At 26.9% G+C, this 19420-nt stretch overlaps 1 protein-coding gene across 1 annotated transcript; it reads right to left on the bottom strand.

Moving 5' to 3' along the window:
- Positions 1-6121: 6121 nt before the first annotated feature.
- Positions 6122-11113, bottom strand: LOC100167550. Its single transcript, XM_001945720.5, has 6 exons — positions 10722-11113; positions 9584-9710; positions 9396-9492; positions 8548-8735; positions 6855-6905; positions 6122-6765 (listed from the first exon to the last, which is right to left on the bottom strand). Exons 2-6 carry the CDS (start codon positions 9668-9670, stop codon positions 6682-6684), a joined length of 507 nt encoding a protein of 168 aa, XP_001945755.1. The 5' UTR covers positions 9671-9710; positions 10722-11113; the 3' UTR covers positions 6122-6681.
- Positions 11114-19420: the final 8307 nt, after the last annotated feature.

The following is a 19420-nucleotide window of genomic DNA, read 5'->3' as shown; positions in this document are numbered from 1 at the left end:
AGCTGTGCTAGAGGAGAGACTTCCACAAGGTAATATTATTGTTAGATAGGTACAAATTTTAACTTTATTAGAATTTGATTCGTCAGTTCAATTTAATTAAATTAATTAAAATAAAGTATTAGTATAATTTGTATAGAGATATTTTTAAAATTATTTATATCTAAATCTGTTTAACTGTATAAGTATATAAGCTTGTATTTAAGACATTGTTGTCTAAAAACTGTTCTCATTTTAGGAACAATGACTTTAGAGTTAGATAAATTTTATTAAGTCCGGTAGAATAACTATGACTATTGTTCTATGATCTATTGTTAAATAAGGGACACTCTAATGAACAATAATTTTTTGTCCGATATCTAAATATTTTTTTTATTTTAAAGTGAAAATATTTTGTTTTTTCCATGTTGACTTTTTTAAGAGCAATTGTGCAGCCAATTTTTAACTGTAGCAAAATTATTCTCTGCCATTTTATATAAATCATTTAAGTTTTGATTTGTTTCTAAAATAACCATATTGGCTGCAAAGCCGATTAATTTCCCCTGTGTACTGACGGAGAAGGCCATTAATATAAATTATGTATAAATAATAACAGTCCAAGTACTGTACACTGTGGTATTGAGTATTGAGTACCACAAAAACACAATTTATTTAGTTAAATATCATAGTCCAGTGTAATACTGACATAGTTAGTTGACATATTGTTCCTAATGTATTAAGTTCCTTTATATGTATTTAAGTTAGGTGAACATCGTAGGCTGTTTTACATTTATTTACAACTTTTTATTATTACCTTTTCGGAGAGTTTTATAGATGTAGATCTTCTTTCTGGTTCAATGTAAGGTGTAATTGAAGCTATTAACTGTCGAACTAAGTCTTTGGTTGATCTATATTTTTGTTTTAAATAATCGATCACATTGTGTAAATGGGTCATACTTAACTGTAAACCCATGTCTTGGGTTATTGCCGCTTCTTCATCGATCATATTTAAAATATATAAAGCTTCAAGATCGTTGAAATTATCCATTTTTAAACATAAACTTCAACAAAGTATGTTAGTACTAATTAGCAATTTGGGTGAAGATACACGATGATGATAATTAAAGTCGAGTGATATGAAAATGTCACGGCACACATCCCTCACGAGATTTTTTCACACAACTTTTTCGTATAATTTTTTCGTATTCACATTGGAGAATACACAAAAACATATTTCATGTGACAAACGTGATTTGTCGTGCACGACATTGCTATAACGAGTTTCAAGAATCGACCCCCCTGGAGCGCGATTCATTTTCGATCGAAAACATAGCTCACGACTCGATCACTACGCCCAATATAATGTTCTGATATTAATTTTGAAAGCATATTTGAATTGTCACTAAATTATGTATGCTTTGACAATTTTATTTTTCTGATTTTTTTTTTTTTTGCTTAGAAATGTATTAACAAAAAGAGTAAAAATAGATCATCTTCATAATTCAAATTTAATTACATTTATATAGAATATCAAAAATGTACGACAGTTAAAGCATAGAAAATTTAGAGGAGAATTCAAATATGCTTTCAAAATTTAAATCGGAATATTCTACGAGCATAGTGATTGAAGTAACTGGCAGTATTTAAAAAAAAAAAAATGTTTGTAATTTTATAAAATAATATTTGGTGACTTGTGCATGCGCGTAGGTAAAATTACAGACATACATACCGGTCACTATGATGCCCCTATACAACGTGATCGGTACTACGAATTACACACCCTAATGATCATTTACTTTCAAGTTTCAACACATTCGCACAAGACCCATATTAACTGAAATATAAAATGCCTAGTTCTTGCTCCTTAGAATGGATTACGCATTTACGCTCCAGCCCCCTTAACGACAAAATCTAAAAATTATATTCGAACATTTAAATATAATATATATACAATTTTATTGACAATTATAGAAAAAAAATCCAAAATAATTGAAAATTAACAATGCCTGTAAACAGCTCAAAAAGAGTCAAAAAAATGTCAAAATATGATGGTGTATAGAAAATGAGAATATAAATATTCAGTGAAATTTTCATGTATCTACTGTTATTCGTTTTTGAATTACAACAAAATAACAAAATCGCTACATGATAAATCGAGTGAGTGTTGTAAAAATATAAACTTCGATCGCTCATAAAAATTTAATTTGATTTGCTTGTGAACATTTTTTTTTTTTTTTGATAAAGGTATACTTGATAAACTTATGAGGAATTATGTATTACATTTTCAAATCTTAGATTTAAATAGAAATGTTTTTATGCATTTCTAACTCAATATAATTTGCACATTTTCGTGAATTTTATGTATTTTGTCAATATTTTAACTTTAAATGCTTATAAAAAAAAAATTGTGACTATGGATTTTTAATATTTTTCATCTGTCTTTGAAACAATATATTAGGGGCCTTGTATTAAATTTTGAAGCTCTTTTACCCAACAAATATAATAATGTTAATATAATGTCAAATATAATAATGTTTAATTGACAGTCATAAAAAAAAGACTAATAAAATTGACTAAATAGATCTATTTAGTCATGAGTATTATCCTCTTATACAGGTTTTTTTATCCTATTAGTATTTGTGTTATATATATTACTTAAATGTACTCGACGTACCTACCTATAGGATGATTGCAGCATCGCGTAAGTTTCCACACCACTATACTTGTTAAATGACATTATATCACATTATCCATGTAATTGTTTAAAAGCATGAAGTATTATGAATGGTGCGTATTTTTTATTGTGGTGTCCCCTGTTGTAGGCCTAATCCACATCGCAAACGAGAACACGTGAGCGCCGGCCGACTATAATAATATTGTAATTTACATGGATCGATACAGCGAAAACACCACTAATCTTGTAGATAAGTGTACGAACATTTTTCGCTATTTATACATCGATAAAATATATTTTAATATAAATAAACAAATATCAATTTAACGTTGAATAAGTTTTAATTTCAAATACTTAGTTTTGGCGCAACACAGCATTCGCACATTTTCAGCTTACTATACCTACCTATCTAGATAGTGTTGAATTTTAGTGTGTTTCAGCCTCTGGAAAGGCGAGCTAGGCTGCTGGTGCCGAGATATTTATATTTGTCACATAGCATTATAAGTACAAAAGTAGTAAAAATACAATAGTTTTAAATTATATTATGATATCCCGGATCCCCCCCGATCCTTACCTGTTTAAAATTCAACACTGCCCTAATATTATAATTTATAACTATAACTATACAATGTGTTCACGGAAACAGGGAACACTTAATTAGCCTGTAAATTATTTTCAATTCTGTTTGTGGGACATTCAACAAGACTAATGGATCATAAATTCCTAGCTTAGAATATTGTTTTAAATCATGTATTTTGCGCATGCGCAATAAAACTTAATTTTTTTTGATGACAACCCCTATTTTGAATATCATTTTTAGGTTGATCGAGTAATTTTGATCTATTTAATTTAATAATTTTTTTTTTTAAATTATATCTAGCTCTATTTCCGCCAATTTCGGATTTAGAATACAAGTTGATAGATCATAATTACTTTGAAAAAATCGATCAACTCAAAATAATATTAAAAACAGAGGTTACCAGTAAAAAAAAAAAGACTAAAATTCAATTTACCTGAGCGTGGTAAAGTGCATTTGTTCCGAAAAAAACGAAGTTTTATTGCGCATGCGCAAAATACATGAGTTAAAAAAATTTTAAGTTATAGGAATTTATGATCCATTTAGTCTAGTTGAATTTCCCACAAACAGAATTGAATAATATTTAAAGGGTAATGAGTGATAAAGTGTTCCCTGTTTTCGTGAACACTATACCTATATTATTATTAAATTAATTATCATATTTTAAATTTTTATTATATATATTATTATTTAGAGATAACCAAAGTCGTATTTCTGAGTCTTCTACCACTCACTGTCTCACTATTCCTATTGGACCTCTTTAACCTGTTTTAAAAGTTGTGGAACTCATTAATAATTATTTTTTTATGGTCTTAGAACTAAGTGTTTATTACTGTTTATTGTTTATTTTGTGTGTGTGACGCTGGACGGCGATAGTGGGTGATATGTTTGGTGTGGAGATAAAATGGTGAAAGGATGACAATATAAAATACTTAATACATAAAATCATCTTACTTGGCTTAGGCGTCTATAGTTTAGCTTACATATGCGCTGTTCAAGACTTATGTTATCAAAATAATTCCTTATCGTCACTTAATACACTTGTACTTAATAACTTTTCTATAAAGCTTGACGGGTGATTGTAGGTGCATAATAATATTTCAGTCTTCAGATATGTGGCCTGAGAGATATAATCCTTCGTTAAAAACTGCATTCTTTGTTGATGTACGTGCTTGGTGCGTCTATGAATCTAAAGGGTAATTTTTTTATGTTGAAAATAAAAAGAACTTATACTTAACAAACGAAAAGAAACTTTGAAAAGTTAAAAAGAATATAGGAAAACTTTTAGAAAATAAAAATTATAACAGAAATTGGAAAAATATAACTATAATTAATGAAAGTAAAAACTTATGTATTATATATTATACAAATATATTTTAAACAAAATTAAAACGGTAATAACATTACTAAGAAAATTAATAATTAAGCAGCATACTGTTGAGCCAGCATATCTTTATTATAATAATAAATATGAATAAATTGCCATTGTAAGTACATTTGTTTATATTGTGTTTGTGGCCAACACACGATACAAAAAATTAATACCAAGTAGGTATAGCTCTCCACTAAGGCTGCCTCTATTTTCGTCCATAGGTGTTTAAAAAAAAAAAAAAAACAAATTTAACAAGAAGTTAACTATCTAATTCTTCCTCTTTAAAGCTTCTTATTCTAGTTAAAATCAGTTAGAAAGTTAAAAAGTAGTTATAAAGTACCTATACAACTAAATAAAAATAATTGTAATGGCATTATTGATTAGGGTATTGGTACTTATTAAGATAGGTGGACCACATTATCCAGAAGTCTGAACTAGCAGTGATTTAAATAAATAAAATTTACTGGCCGAAAAATTATACCGTATTTACTGTTACTGTTTCTCAAATTTGATATTATTGTTAATATATATACAGTGTTAAGGTGAAATTATACAGGAAATCTAGACATCTTTACAATTTGTGCACTACTAAAAATATCTATCTAGTTGCGTCTAGTATGTATATTATGATATTACATTATATTACAGAGCGACAGCTACTTGCCCACCTTGAGGGTGCTCCTAAATCCCTTCTCATGTTTTGTACATAAATAAAGTTCTTTAAAACGTTTATAAAAAAATGTATAATCTATAAATCCATAAGCCAGATTACAAAATTATGCAAAATTTACATTTTTAATGTAAAATATTTACTCTGTGTTAGATTTAGTTATTTAATAAACAATAATAAAATTGCCACATTTAAGGTTAATAAAAAAAAATTAAAGTTACAGCCGTATAGAATATTAAAAACTACACACAAAACCGCAGGTAGTCAGAATGAATTTGTATTACAATACTCGGCCAGTTAGCTATACATGCTATGTTAAATTCACCATTGTAACATCAAGTTGGTGGTCGTTGGGTAAATGTTAATCATATTATGAAAATCTCTATCTATCTAGTTATTATGAACTTGAACTTTTTTTTTGTTTTAATATGAAATACCTAACTTTTTATTTAACAAATTGTAAATTTAATCATATGAAAAAAATAAAGCAATCATCATTACAGGTATAATATCACAATAAATTATAAATCTCTATTATATCATTAGAAAATAATTTTTTATCTACACTAGTTGCCAGATGTAATTATGGAAGGTAGTTGAAATTGAACTATCTAATGGCGTATTCACTACCAACCATCAATAATATCAATATAAATATCTGTGTTTAAGTGCTTTCATTAATCATATTTTATTGATAGAAACATAAATTAATCAACCCCATCTGTGTACTATATTGAGTAACAAAAGAGAACACAATAGGCAACAGTAAAAAAATTATATATAAATAGTTTATTATCAAAAATACTAAAAATTTGATTGAATGTATTTATCAAAAAATAACTACTAATTAACTTAAAATATATAATACTTAATTTTATATTTTTATTTAAGGCACAATTTGAATGAAAAATAAATATGGACGGATTACAATAATGATCAAATTAGATGTATTTAATTAAGGGGAACGGCAGTTATCAAATTTCATATAGCATTTCTTACAACAGTTATTTCCATATGAAATTAGAACGCTGCAGTTTCACTTAAATTCTTACATATTAATGGCAGTCTTAACAAAATGGTTTTTAGGTATACTACCGCCAGTGAGAGAGCGCTACTGGACGGCGACCAAATCCGATCTTGCGCATTTTCACCATTAAACTTGCCCATAAGCTAGCCGCCGCCACAGTTGTTACCACAACTAGGTGGTAAAGTGGGATAAATTCTGGTATGAAAACGCATAGCTTGGTCATTTGGATGCGCCAATTAGTAGCGCTCTCTCAGCGGCGGTAGTATACCATACAAAACTTTCAATAAACTAGGTTTATGTAAAAAAAAAAAGAATACTTTTTTATAGTCGTAATACAAACATTTTCTTTATAAGAATATTAATAAAATATGCACGTAAAAACCTATTAAAATATAAGAAGCTCAATATTTGGAGATTGCATTTCGTTGATCACTCTGTATTGAGTGTAAACACACAACCAGCAATAAAACTAAAAATAAAATACATAAGAATATTTAAAGAAAAGATTATTTTATGTAATTTATGTATTGGTATTTTATTTAGTTTTGGCATACATACTTGCATAGCAGCCACAATCCAATAAATCACAGCAGCGCACACTATGTGAATCTAAAAAAAAAAAATATAAATTTTTACGTATTCAACATAAATTGTGAAATTATTATGAAACATATTCAATTATTTAAATATTATTATTAATACTGTTACGACAGGGCTATTGGCCTAAACATAATACATCAATATATTTAATACATAATACTCGGCTATTTTTTTCTAAGAAATAAACATTATATAAAAAACTATGAACGTATATGAAAATATTTTATACACAATTTAGTCAACACAAAATTATTAGTTATAAAAAAATTATATTTTTTAAAAACTGAATTTATACTTCATTGTACAAAAAAATAAATTTTAAAAGACAACAAAGTTTTTAAATAATAAGTGTTTTATGTTAAATTAATCACCTGGTATATTATGTAAACTATCAGGAAAAGTGTACATTATCCTTGCATTATAGTACTACCTAATTTCAACAGGCAATGTAACTAAAATTAAATATTGTTTGGACTATATGGAATTGACCAGTCTAGCTTGAACAATGTAGGTACGATTGTTGGTATGTATAATACTTAGTCTAGGTCAAATAATATGTACTACCTACTAATATAATTTTTTTTTTGTACAATATTTTTATTTCAAAAATATGTTTTGTTCATTTTATTTTAATTAACTGCAAAAACTTTTTCAGAACACTTCATTACACATGAAGGACTGCGTTGCACAAGTAGTACTAACATTTTACAATGCTCACATGTTATGTTATAAGTATGATTCTAATAATGTAATTAATAATTTTGTACAGTATTTAAGGTTATAACCGAGATACAGATCTTTAAATTTATATTTCCAAAGATTATTTTTATAAACCAATAATTGAAGAAAATATTGTTAGTATAATATAGGCATATGTATTTGAAATTTATACAAACATAAAAAATGAACAAAAGTTAAATAATACTTATTATAGTTAAAATTAAAATGCCTAATTTATTACAAGGAACTATACTTTTTAGCCTTGCCCTGAAACACTGGTCCAAGTATATTGTGCAGCCATCATAATAATAGATAATATTATGTTACAGGCAATTTGGTTATGATAAAATTGATGATTCGAACACGTTGATTATGTCTGATTAAAGAATTTTTGTAATTTGTCTGAGTAACTACTTAGGTCTTGGATTAGTGTTTATCTTCTCACATTTATTATATTATTTAATGAGATTAATAATAGACTACATCATAAAGAAATATGAAAAATGAACAATAAATAATAAAATTATACATTTTGCCATTCTTGAAGATCAACAACAATTTTTTATCTTATTATTTTATTATTGCTTCATGTCTGATAATGGTTGTTAATTATTATAATTTATATCTTTATTACTAAATAAATTTAAAAACTAAAAATAGAGATGAATATTATTTTTCATTTAATTAATGAAATAGTTACAATCAAACTAGAAGGTACCTAAATGATTTTCATATTTTTGTTAACACCTAACATCATGATTTGATATATATAAATAAACAAAAAATGTGCTGCATCTTCAAAAACCAATATACTTGAAATTCAAAATTATATTCATAAAGGCAACTTAATTAAAACATATAATTATTATTAACAGAGATTACAATGTTAAAATTGTATTTTAGAAATAAAGACATTATATAAATTACTTACATAAATATAGTATCCATATAGCAGCCAAATAGACCAAACCAGCAAAAAAATTACAACAAATCCCATACCAATTAACCATGGTAATAGGAATCCTCGGAGATTGTTCTCCAAACCTTTCAGCAACAATAAAGATGAACCCACCATGTAGGCGAAAAATATTAAAGTGTACACCACATAATAGTTAAGTTCTAAACAAAAAACAAAATAATTAAAAATGTGATGGATGAAACTTACTATAATTTATTATCATTAGGAGTAATATATACAGTATACATCCTCCCAACACCCCACAGAATAACTAAGTAGGAAACCTCATTATAATCAGAGCTGTTATTTAATAATCATACAGTTCATCAATGTATTATGCAATAAGTTCCTTCATTTATACTTTATAGGCCAAACTTACTAGACATAGTACATATAGATACTTGATAATTATTAATAATTTTAAATATACGCATTATTTATATGTAAATAATATATTTTTATTAAAAAATATAGGTTATTAATTTTTACTTATTTTAAAATGTGTATTTAATTTAGTATATGATATTTTATATAATATGATGTATCTTATCAATTTTATCGGAGTAAATAATATGTTTTTAGTTTAGTCGTACTTTACAGATCAACCAAATAAGAAAATGATTAATTTTGTACCGTTAAATCTCTTTGGAACTTATATATGAAAAATTCTTGCCTATCATAACTATTAGAGACAAGACATTGAATAAAAAATGTCCATAGACTTTTAAAAATATAAGAAAACATGTTTTAAATTATATTGGGTAGTTTATAGATAGGATAGCTCCAACTATTATCTACAGTATTGCCTTTAGATTACTTACCACGTAAATTAGCTTCAAAAAATGGATTATACATTTGTGTCGATTCACCTCCATTTTGCATATGAACAAGAAGTGCCATCAAGAAAATTGATATGGCCTAAAAATAATAAAACAAATATTAATATACTGGAAAAATACAAAATAAATATTTATGTACTAGTAAAAAAAAAATAAATATATGAATTTACAATCGTGTATGCTGCTACAAATTTACAACCAGTTTTCACGTCTGGATACACGACAATAGGTGTCCAAAATGTTTTTAATAGAGTCATTGTTTTTTTTTTTTTTTTTTGTCAACAGTCACAATAAAATCTATATAAAAAAAAAAAACATTAATTAATTTTAATAAAAAGCAGTAATCACTAAGTAGGATATTAAAATGTAATTTCAATAAAATATTAAAAACAATAATTTCATTTTCTGCCTTTCTATTGTACCACACTTATACTATTAAATGGTAACCACTAACCACTATACCTACATGATCAATTAAAATTATGTGAAAATTCCATACATTTTACCTAAGGTATATTACAAAGTAATAGCACAGATTATATTAATATAATAGCAGTTAAGTGGTTATAGTAATAATAGCAGTACTACAATAATAAATTATAAAATATATTATAATTGAAAACGTATAAACATTTATAAATATGGACTAAAATCTACGGTTTTAACTTTAGTTAAAACAAGTAGGTAAATTTGTTCGGAAACGGAAAAAAGTTATTAATAATAATCAATTTTAACAAAATAAATAATTTTATGATTGCAATAATAAAATTAAAATTTTAATGGATAATTAGGTATAGTATTAAATATTTATTCTGTAAATTAAAAACCACATAACCTAATCGAAGCAAATTTGAAATATATCACATGAGATATAATAGTATGAACACAAACACATTTGGAAAATAAAAGTTATCATAATCAGTATAAATAGGTACTTAAGATTCTTCAGTAAAACCTCAGTATCAAAGTAGATAATTCTAAATGACACACAGAAAATATTGTTAATTAAATTGAAGACAAAAGAGAAACTCCGTAACTGATATGTCAACATTAAACATATAACTTATATCAAACAGAGTAGTACTATGACCAATGGGTGTGCATAGACACAAAAGTAAAAAGTAAAATAGTGCATAAAGTAAAAACCGACACAGCCCAGTAACTAGCGCATATCTGCTAAAAGTACAGCTTAACTGATCGCCTTTGTTTTTTTTAAGTTAAAATTTAATTTTAAAATTAAAATTACATTGACTGTGCCTCAAAATGCGTGCAAAAAAAAAAATGTATAACACCGACAAGTTTTCTTACCACAGATAATTGTTAATAATAAATGCCGAACAATGGGCTTTAGGGCGTGTTGCAGTAGCTGGAGGTGGGTCTTCTAAACCTAAATGAAAAACTCTGCTTAAGAGTTACGAGTCCGTAGAACGCTACTCCGTTCGTGTTCTAAGTTAGTTGTTATTGGGTTTCGAAGTTAACGGTTTGGATAAACGAATAATGTTAGGCAGTGGCCAGTAATTAACGTATTGACTCTTGGGAGTTGGGAGTAAGTTGGGCTTGGGAAGAACGGAATTTGTCAGAATGAATATGACGTTATCACTGATTACCAGAGAATGGATAAAACGGTGTATTATCACCGTTCGCCACTGTTACCAATCGAGATATTAGTGACGAGCCGCCGAGCCACACTACACAGGACAAAAAAAACCAAACAAATAAATTCAAATTATGTATGTCCATCATTGAAGATCTGGAAATAAAGTGATAGGTATCTTCTTCAAAATCTGCTTTACTTATTATTGTTATTTTTGATTCACTTGTCAATAATGCAACGCAAGACACCTTTCTTGTATCATAGTTATTGACCTTAAATATTTTTTGTAATTATTAACATTAACATAAACATTAAACAATATATAGGTATATTTTTGAACTGTAATAATTGATTTTAACAGAAGGTTAAAAAAATAATTAAAATATATATATTTTTTTTTTGATTCAATTAATCCATAATAATAATATGTCAAAATAAATTTACCACCCCATAAATGAACTAAAAAATTTGACGCTCCGGGCAACAGGGTACATCACGTCATCACTACATTTGCGGAAGACGGAAGTAGGTATTATGCTTTGACTCATTTTCTTGAACGTTTCAATATTCGATTGCAATTGTCTAATATTAGCAATAATTGCAATATTTAACCATTGACATGTCCAAGCCCCTAGAATCTAGATCAAAGGTGGGCAAGTTAATAAAAATAATTAACTCAAGTTAAGAAGTTAATAAGACATAAGATCGATAAGTTAAAAGTTAACAGTTAACAAATTATAAATTTAACTCGATAAGTTGAAAGTTAATATAGAAAAAAATATTAACCTAACTCAGCTTACAAAAAGTTAATCTATTTTTTTTTAATTAGTATGTAAATCACATAAAGAGTGAATGTGTCTTTCTAGTTTTTAATTTATAAATTATAAAAAATAATTTTATCGAACTTTTATCATAATGTACACAGTTACCCTTTTACTATAACTTTACTATTATTTACTAATTTAAACTATAGTCATCTCAAATTAATAATTTAACAAATATATTTTTTATATCGTTTAGCAATTGAATGTCATTATACGTGAAGATGAGTACATGACTCATGTATATTATAAGTTATATAACATCAAAACATAACAAATGTCAATTTATAATTTAATATTATTAATTTTATTAAAAACATTTATAATTGGAACTCACATAATATATAATTTACAACTTAATAAAATATATTAATATAGGTACACAAAATTATGTTATCAAGAAAAATAACATAAATGTTTGTGCTTTTGTATTGAATTATTTTTATTTTATACTGATATAGTACCTAATATTTATGTATAAACGAAAAATTTTAAAAGGTTTTTAACTTGATGGATTTTTTTAAATCACCTGAGGAAAGCTAAGTTATTTCAACTGTAAATTAAACTAGTTAAGTTCATAAGTTGATTAAAAAATAAACTAACTAGTCAAGTTAAAAAGTTAAAAAAAAATTAACTTTTTAACTAGTTAATAAGCACACCTTTGCTCTAGATAAGTATACACAGAATAAATATGAGACTACTTCGTCCCAACGGCACAAAGTACAAACTGACAATAAATACATTATTGTTTTGGTTTTATAATGATGTGATACTTTTTTGTGTCTTATGTAAGTACACGCAATTTATAGTAGAAAAAATGCTTTGATCTATAATTTCAAGAGTGATTTTTGGTAGCAAATTGGATCTAGTTGGTACTTTTATAGTGATCACTATAGTAAGTAGGTAACTCCAATCGATACCTATACTGTGCAAAGTGTAGATTACCTACATGCCCCTTTCTTTAATTTTACAATTTACAATATAACTTATATGAAGTGAATTGGTTTCCTGAAATGTTATATTATATGCGATATAATATTTCACAGCTACGAGGTCACAGAGAAACGCTTCTACCTCGAGTAACAATTAACGCGTGGATCAATTACCTACACATATAATAATAATATATTAATGCATAAAGACCACTATACTATATTATATACAGGGCATCCAATAGATACATCGACAAACGTTGTACAAATAATATAATGGAGATAAATTATTATGATAATTTAAGAATAACGCGAATTGAAGATTTAATTTAAAATATTTGGTGGATGTTTGGCGTTTGCTCTTTACTGGGCGGGGGACACCCAGCATATACTTTACGTTCAACAGTGCAAGTGGATCTCATGTCAACGCATCATACTTATGCACTATTTGTCAAGTCGTATAGTTCATTCAGTCCCTGATCCTGAGAGCCGTTTTGTTAGGACTTCCACTTATATATTATATATTTAATTATATTAAAATATGTACAGAACGTCAGGACGACCAATAAAGACACGACCGCATACGTTATACAAATATAATGTGTATGTATGAATATATGATATTTAAAGAACAACGTGACTTAAAGTTTTCAATTTCGAATATTTGATATTTATTTTTATTCTTAAGGTGGACTCCTTTCACATAATTGTATAGGTTCAACGGTGCCTGTCTTAATGTAAATTATACTTATATAGTTAATATTCGTCAGGCCGTATAGTTTGTTTAGTATCGCCTGACCGTAGTTTTGCTAGGACTTTCACTTTTGAATACATACAAATATACAATATACGAGTATATATATATTATAATATGAACGCCAAATAAAAACACGGTAAAATTATATACAAATAGAACAAAGATACATGATAATTAAAGAAAAATGTGTACGTGTCTTTTAAGTTTTAAATTTCTGATATTTGGTTAGTGTTTGCTCTTTACTGGACGCCCAGAATAGTTTTTAGTAGAATACGATTAGGAAGTTAGTGTTTCACTGCCTTCCACTCCACTAATATTATACACTTAGTCCAATCGCTTGCGGAAAAACGGAAGCACTTCCGGTATGGAATTTGTTATCAACTCTATGTGTTACACATTAAACTTATACTATACCCATAGTTTTAAAATTCTGAGCGGAGCGATGAATGTATTGGTTTTACAATGATGTGTGTTTTTTTATTTTTGTGTCTGTGTACACGATTAGTAGTCGAAATAATGCTTCGATTTTCAACTTAAGTATCTTGTTCAACGTGAAAGTGCAGAATCTATTTGTTACTTTTGGGAGGTCAACATTTAAAATTTCCAATTGTTTTCCAAATCACCCGGAAAAACAAAATGAAAATTAAGGAAAAACTGGAATATTTACGAAAAATCGGTTTTCGACAAAAACTATTTTGGTTTTTGGTGTTACTCTAAAACAAATGATCATAAATAATGATCATAAATAGGTACATGAAATTTTCACTGAATGTTTATATCAGCCTTTTCTTTACAAGAAAACATTTTCAAAATATTTTGACTTGTTTTGAGCTGTTTACGGATATACTCAGTTTCCAATTTATTTATGTTTTTTTTATTAATGTCACTAAAACTTTTTATGTTGTGTAAAAAAGCTTGCAAATTTAATATAAAGCTCCTAATATATAGTTAAAATGAGATTTAAAAAATATTAAAAATCCTCAATCACAGTTTTTTTTATAAGCATTTAAAGTTTAAATCTTAAAAAAATACGTACGGAAAAAATTACGAAAATTAGCAAATTATTTTGAGTTAAGAATTCATACATTTTTATCTTTTTAAATCTAAGATTTGAAAATGTAGTACAAGATTGGCATAAGTTATAAGTTATATAAGTTTGTCTACCTTTATCAAAAAAAAAAAAAAATGTCCACAAGCAAATCAAATTAAATTTTTATGATCGATTGAAGTTCATATTTTTACAATGGATATCCACTCGGTTTCTCATGTATCGATTTTGTTACTTTGTTGTAATGCAAAAACGAACAACAGTAGATACATGAAAATTTTACTGAACATTTATATTCTCATTTTCAATACACCATCATATTTTGAAATTTTTCTGACTCTTTTTGAGCTGTTTACGGGCATTGTTATAGTTTAATTATTTTGGTTTTTTTTTTCTATAATTGTCAATAAAATGTTATTTTTTGGGTAAAAAAGCGTGAAAATTTAACACAAAGCTCCTGATAAATTGCTTAAATGGCAATTGAAAAATATTAAAAATACATGACCTCATTTTTTTTTTATAAGCATTTAAAATTGGAATTTCGGAAAAATTTATCAAATTAAAAATGTAATAATTATTTTGTAGTTAAAAATTTATAAAATGTTAACTTTTATATCTAAGGACTGAAAATTGAAAACAAGATTCTACGTAAATAAGTTATATTTAAATTACTTTATTCACAATAATATCATAAAATACTCGTATACTTAATAATATCATAGACTGACTGTCTGACTGACCGTTTTCGCTCAGAATCGTTTTTCTTATACAATGATATTATTATATCATTGAATTCTAATTTAATACCATCCATTACCCACTTGAAACCTACTGTACAGCAGAGCGAAATCCACTTACCCACCTTTTAAAAAAAAATTTATTTCAACTTAAGCTTCCTACCGCTGTTGCCGAACGCGCATACTAGTTGGAAGTCTTTTGCCCTTTGGGCTTCCGATAAATGATTTAATTACACTAATGTTTATTAACATACTTATTAGTTACATACGAGTAAATCTTTGTTTCATTTTGTTTTGGGATATTACGATTGTTGTCGTTATCGTAAATTGTGAAAAAGGAGCCTACTCACAGCAATGATCGGAGATCATATAAATTAATCTTAATAGTTTTGAGTACATCATTTCAGCAGTGTGATAAAATGATCGAAACCTTACAAATTTATTAATTTAATGCAAATAAAGGCATTTTTTCGAGTTAAATATTATTGACATTTATTAAAACCTACTCAATAATGGGGTACCTCGATACCTACTGTGACAAAATATTATTTTGTCATGCTGTTTAGTAGGTACACCAAAGACGCAACCGTAGTCCGTACCGTAAATTCCGGTTTTTGAACAAAACCTTTTAAAAATCTACAACGAAACACTAAATGGGTAGAACACGCTTGACGATTCCGTACATTTTGTACCCAAGATTTTAGTGAAATGTTGCCAGATTTTCATAAGATTACGTAGATATTTGACTATATGACATAATTATAGCTTTTTACGTACGTTTTGCGTATTCGTAACTATAGTGAGGGTCCCAAACTCCAAACATATTATGCTTAACATACAACAGTGATACAATCGTTATATATAATACCTATCAGATAAGTTTCTTAACCCTTCTGGCTTCTATTCTATACATCTCATGGTTATATCAATTATCAGTTCTGAAGAAAACACAATAAGATTCTTGCACGTTGTACAAAAATAAGATCAACGTTTAGATCACACAATCAACGAATATTTGATTCACAAAAATATAATCAACAATTTGTAAAAAGTATACTTTGGTATACCTTGCTATCAAATTATAATTATTTGTATACAATTTTATAGGTACAGTAATAATTATTATTATTACTATTAATATAATATTATTAATAATAATTTTATTCAGGAATCATGAAACCAAAACCGATATTTTGATGATGAGGTAATTTTGGTTCCAAATTCCAATTGATACGAAGAGGTATTTTTGGTTTCAAATTCCAATTGATATGAATTTAAAACGAAATCATGTAAATTCTAATTTCCATGTAATCGACAATAGTCAATAAGCCGTATTGAAAGTAGGTATCAAAGTAAATATAGATAGCAGGAATTGCAAAATGAAGGTTCCCCGGAAAAAAAACCCAGATTATTATTCACATCCACATGAAAATACTTGAACAAATATTTTTTTTAACGGTAATTAGTGTAATTACAACATTATTAATATTTAATTACAAATATAGTATATTATAGTACTTATCATTAAAAAAAGGTGGTAAGTGGATGTCGATCAGCTGTACAGTAGGTTAGAAGGGGACTTTTTTTTACTGTTTACCTTTAAACCATAATATCATTGTAAAAGAAAAACGATTCTGAACGTAAACTGACTATGATATAACTAAGTATATTTGATGATATTATTGTGAATAAAGTAATTTATATATGTACCTATTTATGTGGAACATTGTTTTAAATTTTCAATCCTTAGCTATAAAAGTTGAACGTTTAATACATTTTTAACTACAAAATAATTATTATAAATTTTAAATTTGATAAATGTTGTCAAAATTCGAACTTTAAAAGCTTATATGAAAAAAATTGTGCCTATGTATTTTTAATATTTTTCAACTGCTATTGTAACAATATATCAGAAGCCTTGCATTAAATTTTCACGCTTTTTTACCCAACAAAATAAAAAACTAAAAAAATGGAAAACTGACAATGTCCGTAAGCAGCCCAAAAAGAGTCAAAATATTTTCAAAATTGTATGGTGTATAGAAAATGAAAATATAAACATTCAGTAAAATGTTCATGTATCTATAGTTATCCGTTTATGAATGACAATAAAATAACAAAACCGCTACATGAGAAATCGAGTGAATATACCTATTGTAATAATATGAATTTTAAACGCTCATAAAAATTTAATTTGATTTGCTTGTAGAAATTTTTTTTTTGATAAGGCAAACAAACTTATGAGGAATCTTGTATAACATTTTCAAATTTTAAATTTAAAAAGAAAATTTTTTATGAATTTTCAACTGAGCAAAATAATTTGCTAATTTTCGTGATTTGTTCGTATATTATCAAGATTTGAACTTTAAATGCTTATAAATAAAAACTGTGACTAAGGATTTTTAATAATTTTCAAATGTCATTGTAACAATATAGTAGTAGTTTTGTATTAAATTTTCAAGCTTTTTTACCCAACAAATAAAGTTTTATTAACATTCGTAGAAAAAAAAGACTAGTTAAAATGTTTCTAAACAATTCGAAACAAATCAAAATATTTTGAAAATTTTATCGTGTATAGAAAATGCAAACATAAACGTCCAGTGAAAATTTGATGTATATACGTTTTTCCTAAATTTTTATGTTGTTTTTCCCGGCGCTTGTGAAAACTATTGGGAATGTTAAATTTTGACCTCCCCAATGCACCAACAATATTCTCTATATACCATCGAACAAGATACTGAAGTTGAAATATAAATTTAAATAAATATAGTTCATTTTAGTCTATGTATGGAATAAGATATATTATATAGTACATCAGACGTGCATCAGCTTGGGTGGACACGGGCCACCTAAAAAAAAATTGAAATATATATTTTTAGATTCATTCAATTGTTGTATACAAATTTTGTTTCGGCGCAATTGGCCCATGCCTCCCGTGGAAGCTGGATTCTTAGGGCCATTCTTACAATGTCCGGTTAAAGTTAACGGACACTTAACCGGACATTGTAAGAACGGCCCATTTTTAAGGAATTAAAGTATTTACTAAGTGTTTACTTAATACTAATCACGGGTCCCTGGTCAACTGAAAATATTATTGTTTAACAATCAGTATAGTTTTTGAGGAATCGATGTTTCCGTGAGACCGTGACATGGCTAATAGGTAGCTACTCGGTGGGACTAGGATTATAGTTTATTTATTGGTATCTGTACATATATAATTATATTATGTAGTAAATGACATTCGATGACTTTGCTAGAATACCATATTATTATAAGAAAGCGAGAGTATAGATCAAAGGTGAAGACTAGGAATAGAACAAAACTAAGATTAGTCGGTCATCTTCATAACAAGCTATATAATTTAATTAGTACTAAGTCTTTTAATTTGTTCTATGACTATTATTCTAGTTTATACTATTGTAATTTATATATTTTACCTATTTATTATTTTGTGCTTGCCGGAGCCATATGCTAATATATAACAAGCTAACTAAAATGGTATTTTTTAAGTAAAAATAAACCATATTAAATAAATTGATAAGGAAACCTGTCATTGTCATTTCACATTTACCAATACTGTTATCAATGTATTATTGTATTGACATTTAAAATTTAACTATTAAAAATATTAATACGGATATTTCCATATTTGTTCTAAAAATAAAGTTTGAAAAATGAGTGATCAAAAATTTTGATCTCTAATGAAAGCCACTAATCACTGCGTCAACAGCATATTGTTCTAGAGTTATTATAATATTCTAGGCTTTAGCTATTCGTTTTAAATAATTTAAAGAATGCGTAGAATGCAGCATAGCTCATAACAACACCAAAGAATATGTTAAATTAGCAAATTCAATGATAAATCATGAATGAAAAACGATTCAGAGATAAGACGATACGTCAGCCAATGTTTCTAGAATATTTTAATATATATAGGTAATAAGATATTGCTAATAGTAATTTATTTTTCAATTAGTAATACAGTAATTTTAACAAATTTTTAACAAAAACAAATTGCAAACCTATATTATTAATAAATCATTATAATATTATTCCTTATAAATGCCACTACTTATTACCAGTTATTAGCTTAGGTTTTATAACCACAGGTCTAACTAGAC

Source organism: Acyrthosiphon pisum, chromosome A2, assembly GCF_005508785.2.
Source record: "Acyrthosiphon pisum isolate AL4f chromosome A2, pea_aphid_22Mar2018_4r6ur, whole genome shotgun sequence".
Classification (NCBI taxonomy): Eukaryota; Metazoa; Arthropoda; class Insecta; order Hemiptera; family Aphididae; genus Acyrthosiphon; species Acyrthosiphon pisum.
This window is presented reverse-complemented; position numbering and strand designations above follow the sequence as displayed.

Bases quoted from the DNA above. Each gene is read 5' to 3' on its own strand.
- LOC100167550 (XM_001945720.5), bottom strand. From the start codon at position 9,670: ATGACTCTATTAAAAACATTTTGGACACCTATTGTCGTGTATCCAGAC. The intron at 8,736-9,395 runs GTAAGTAATCTA...TTTTTTGTTTAG, and splicing joins TTTTGAAGCTAATTTACGTG to AACTTAACTATTATGTGGTG. The intron at 6,766-6,854 runs GTATGTATGCCA...TTTTATTTTTAG, and splicing joins GGATTGTGGCTGCTATGCAA to TTTTATTGCTGGTTGTGTGT.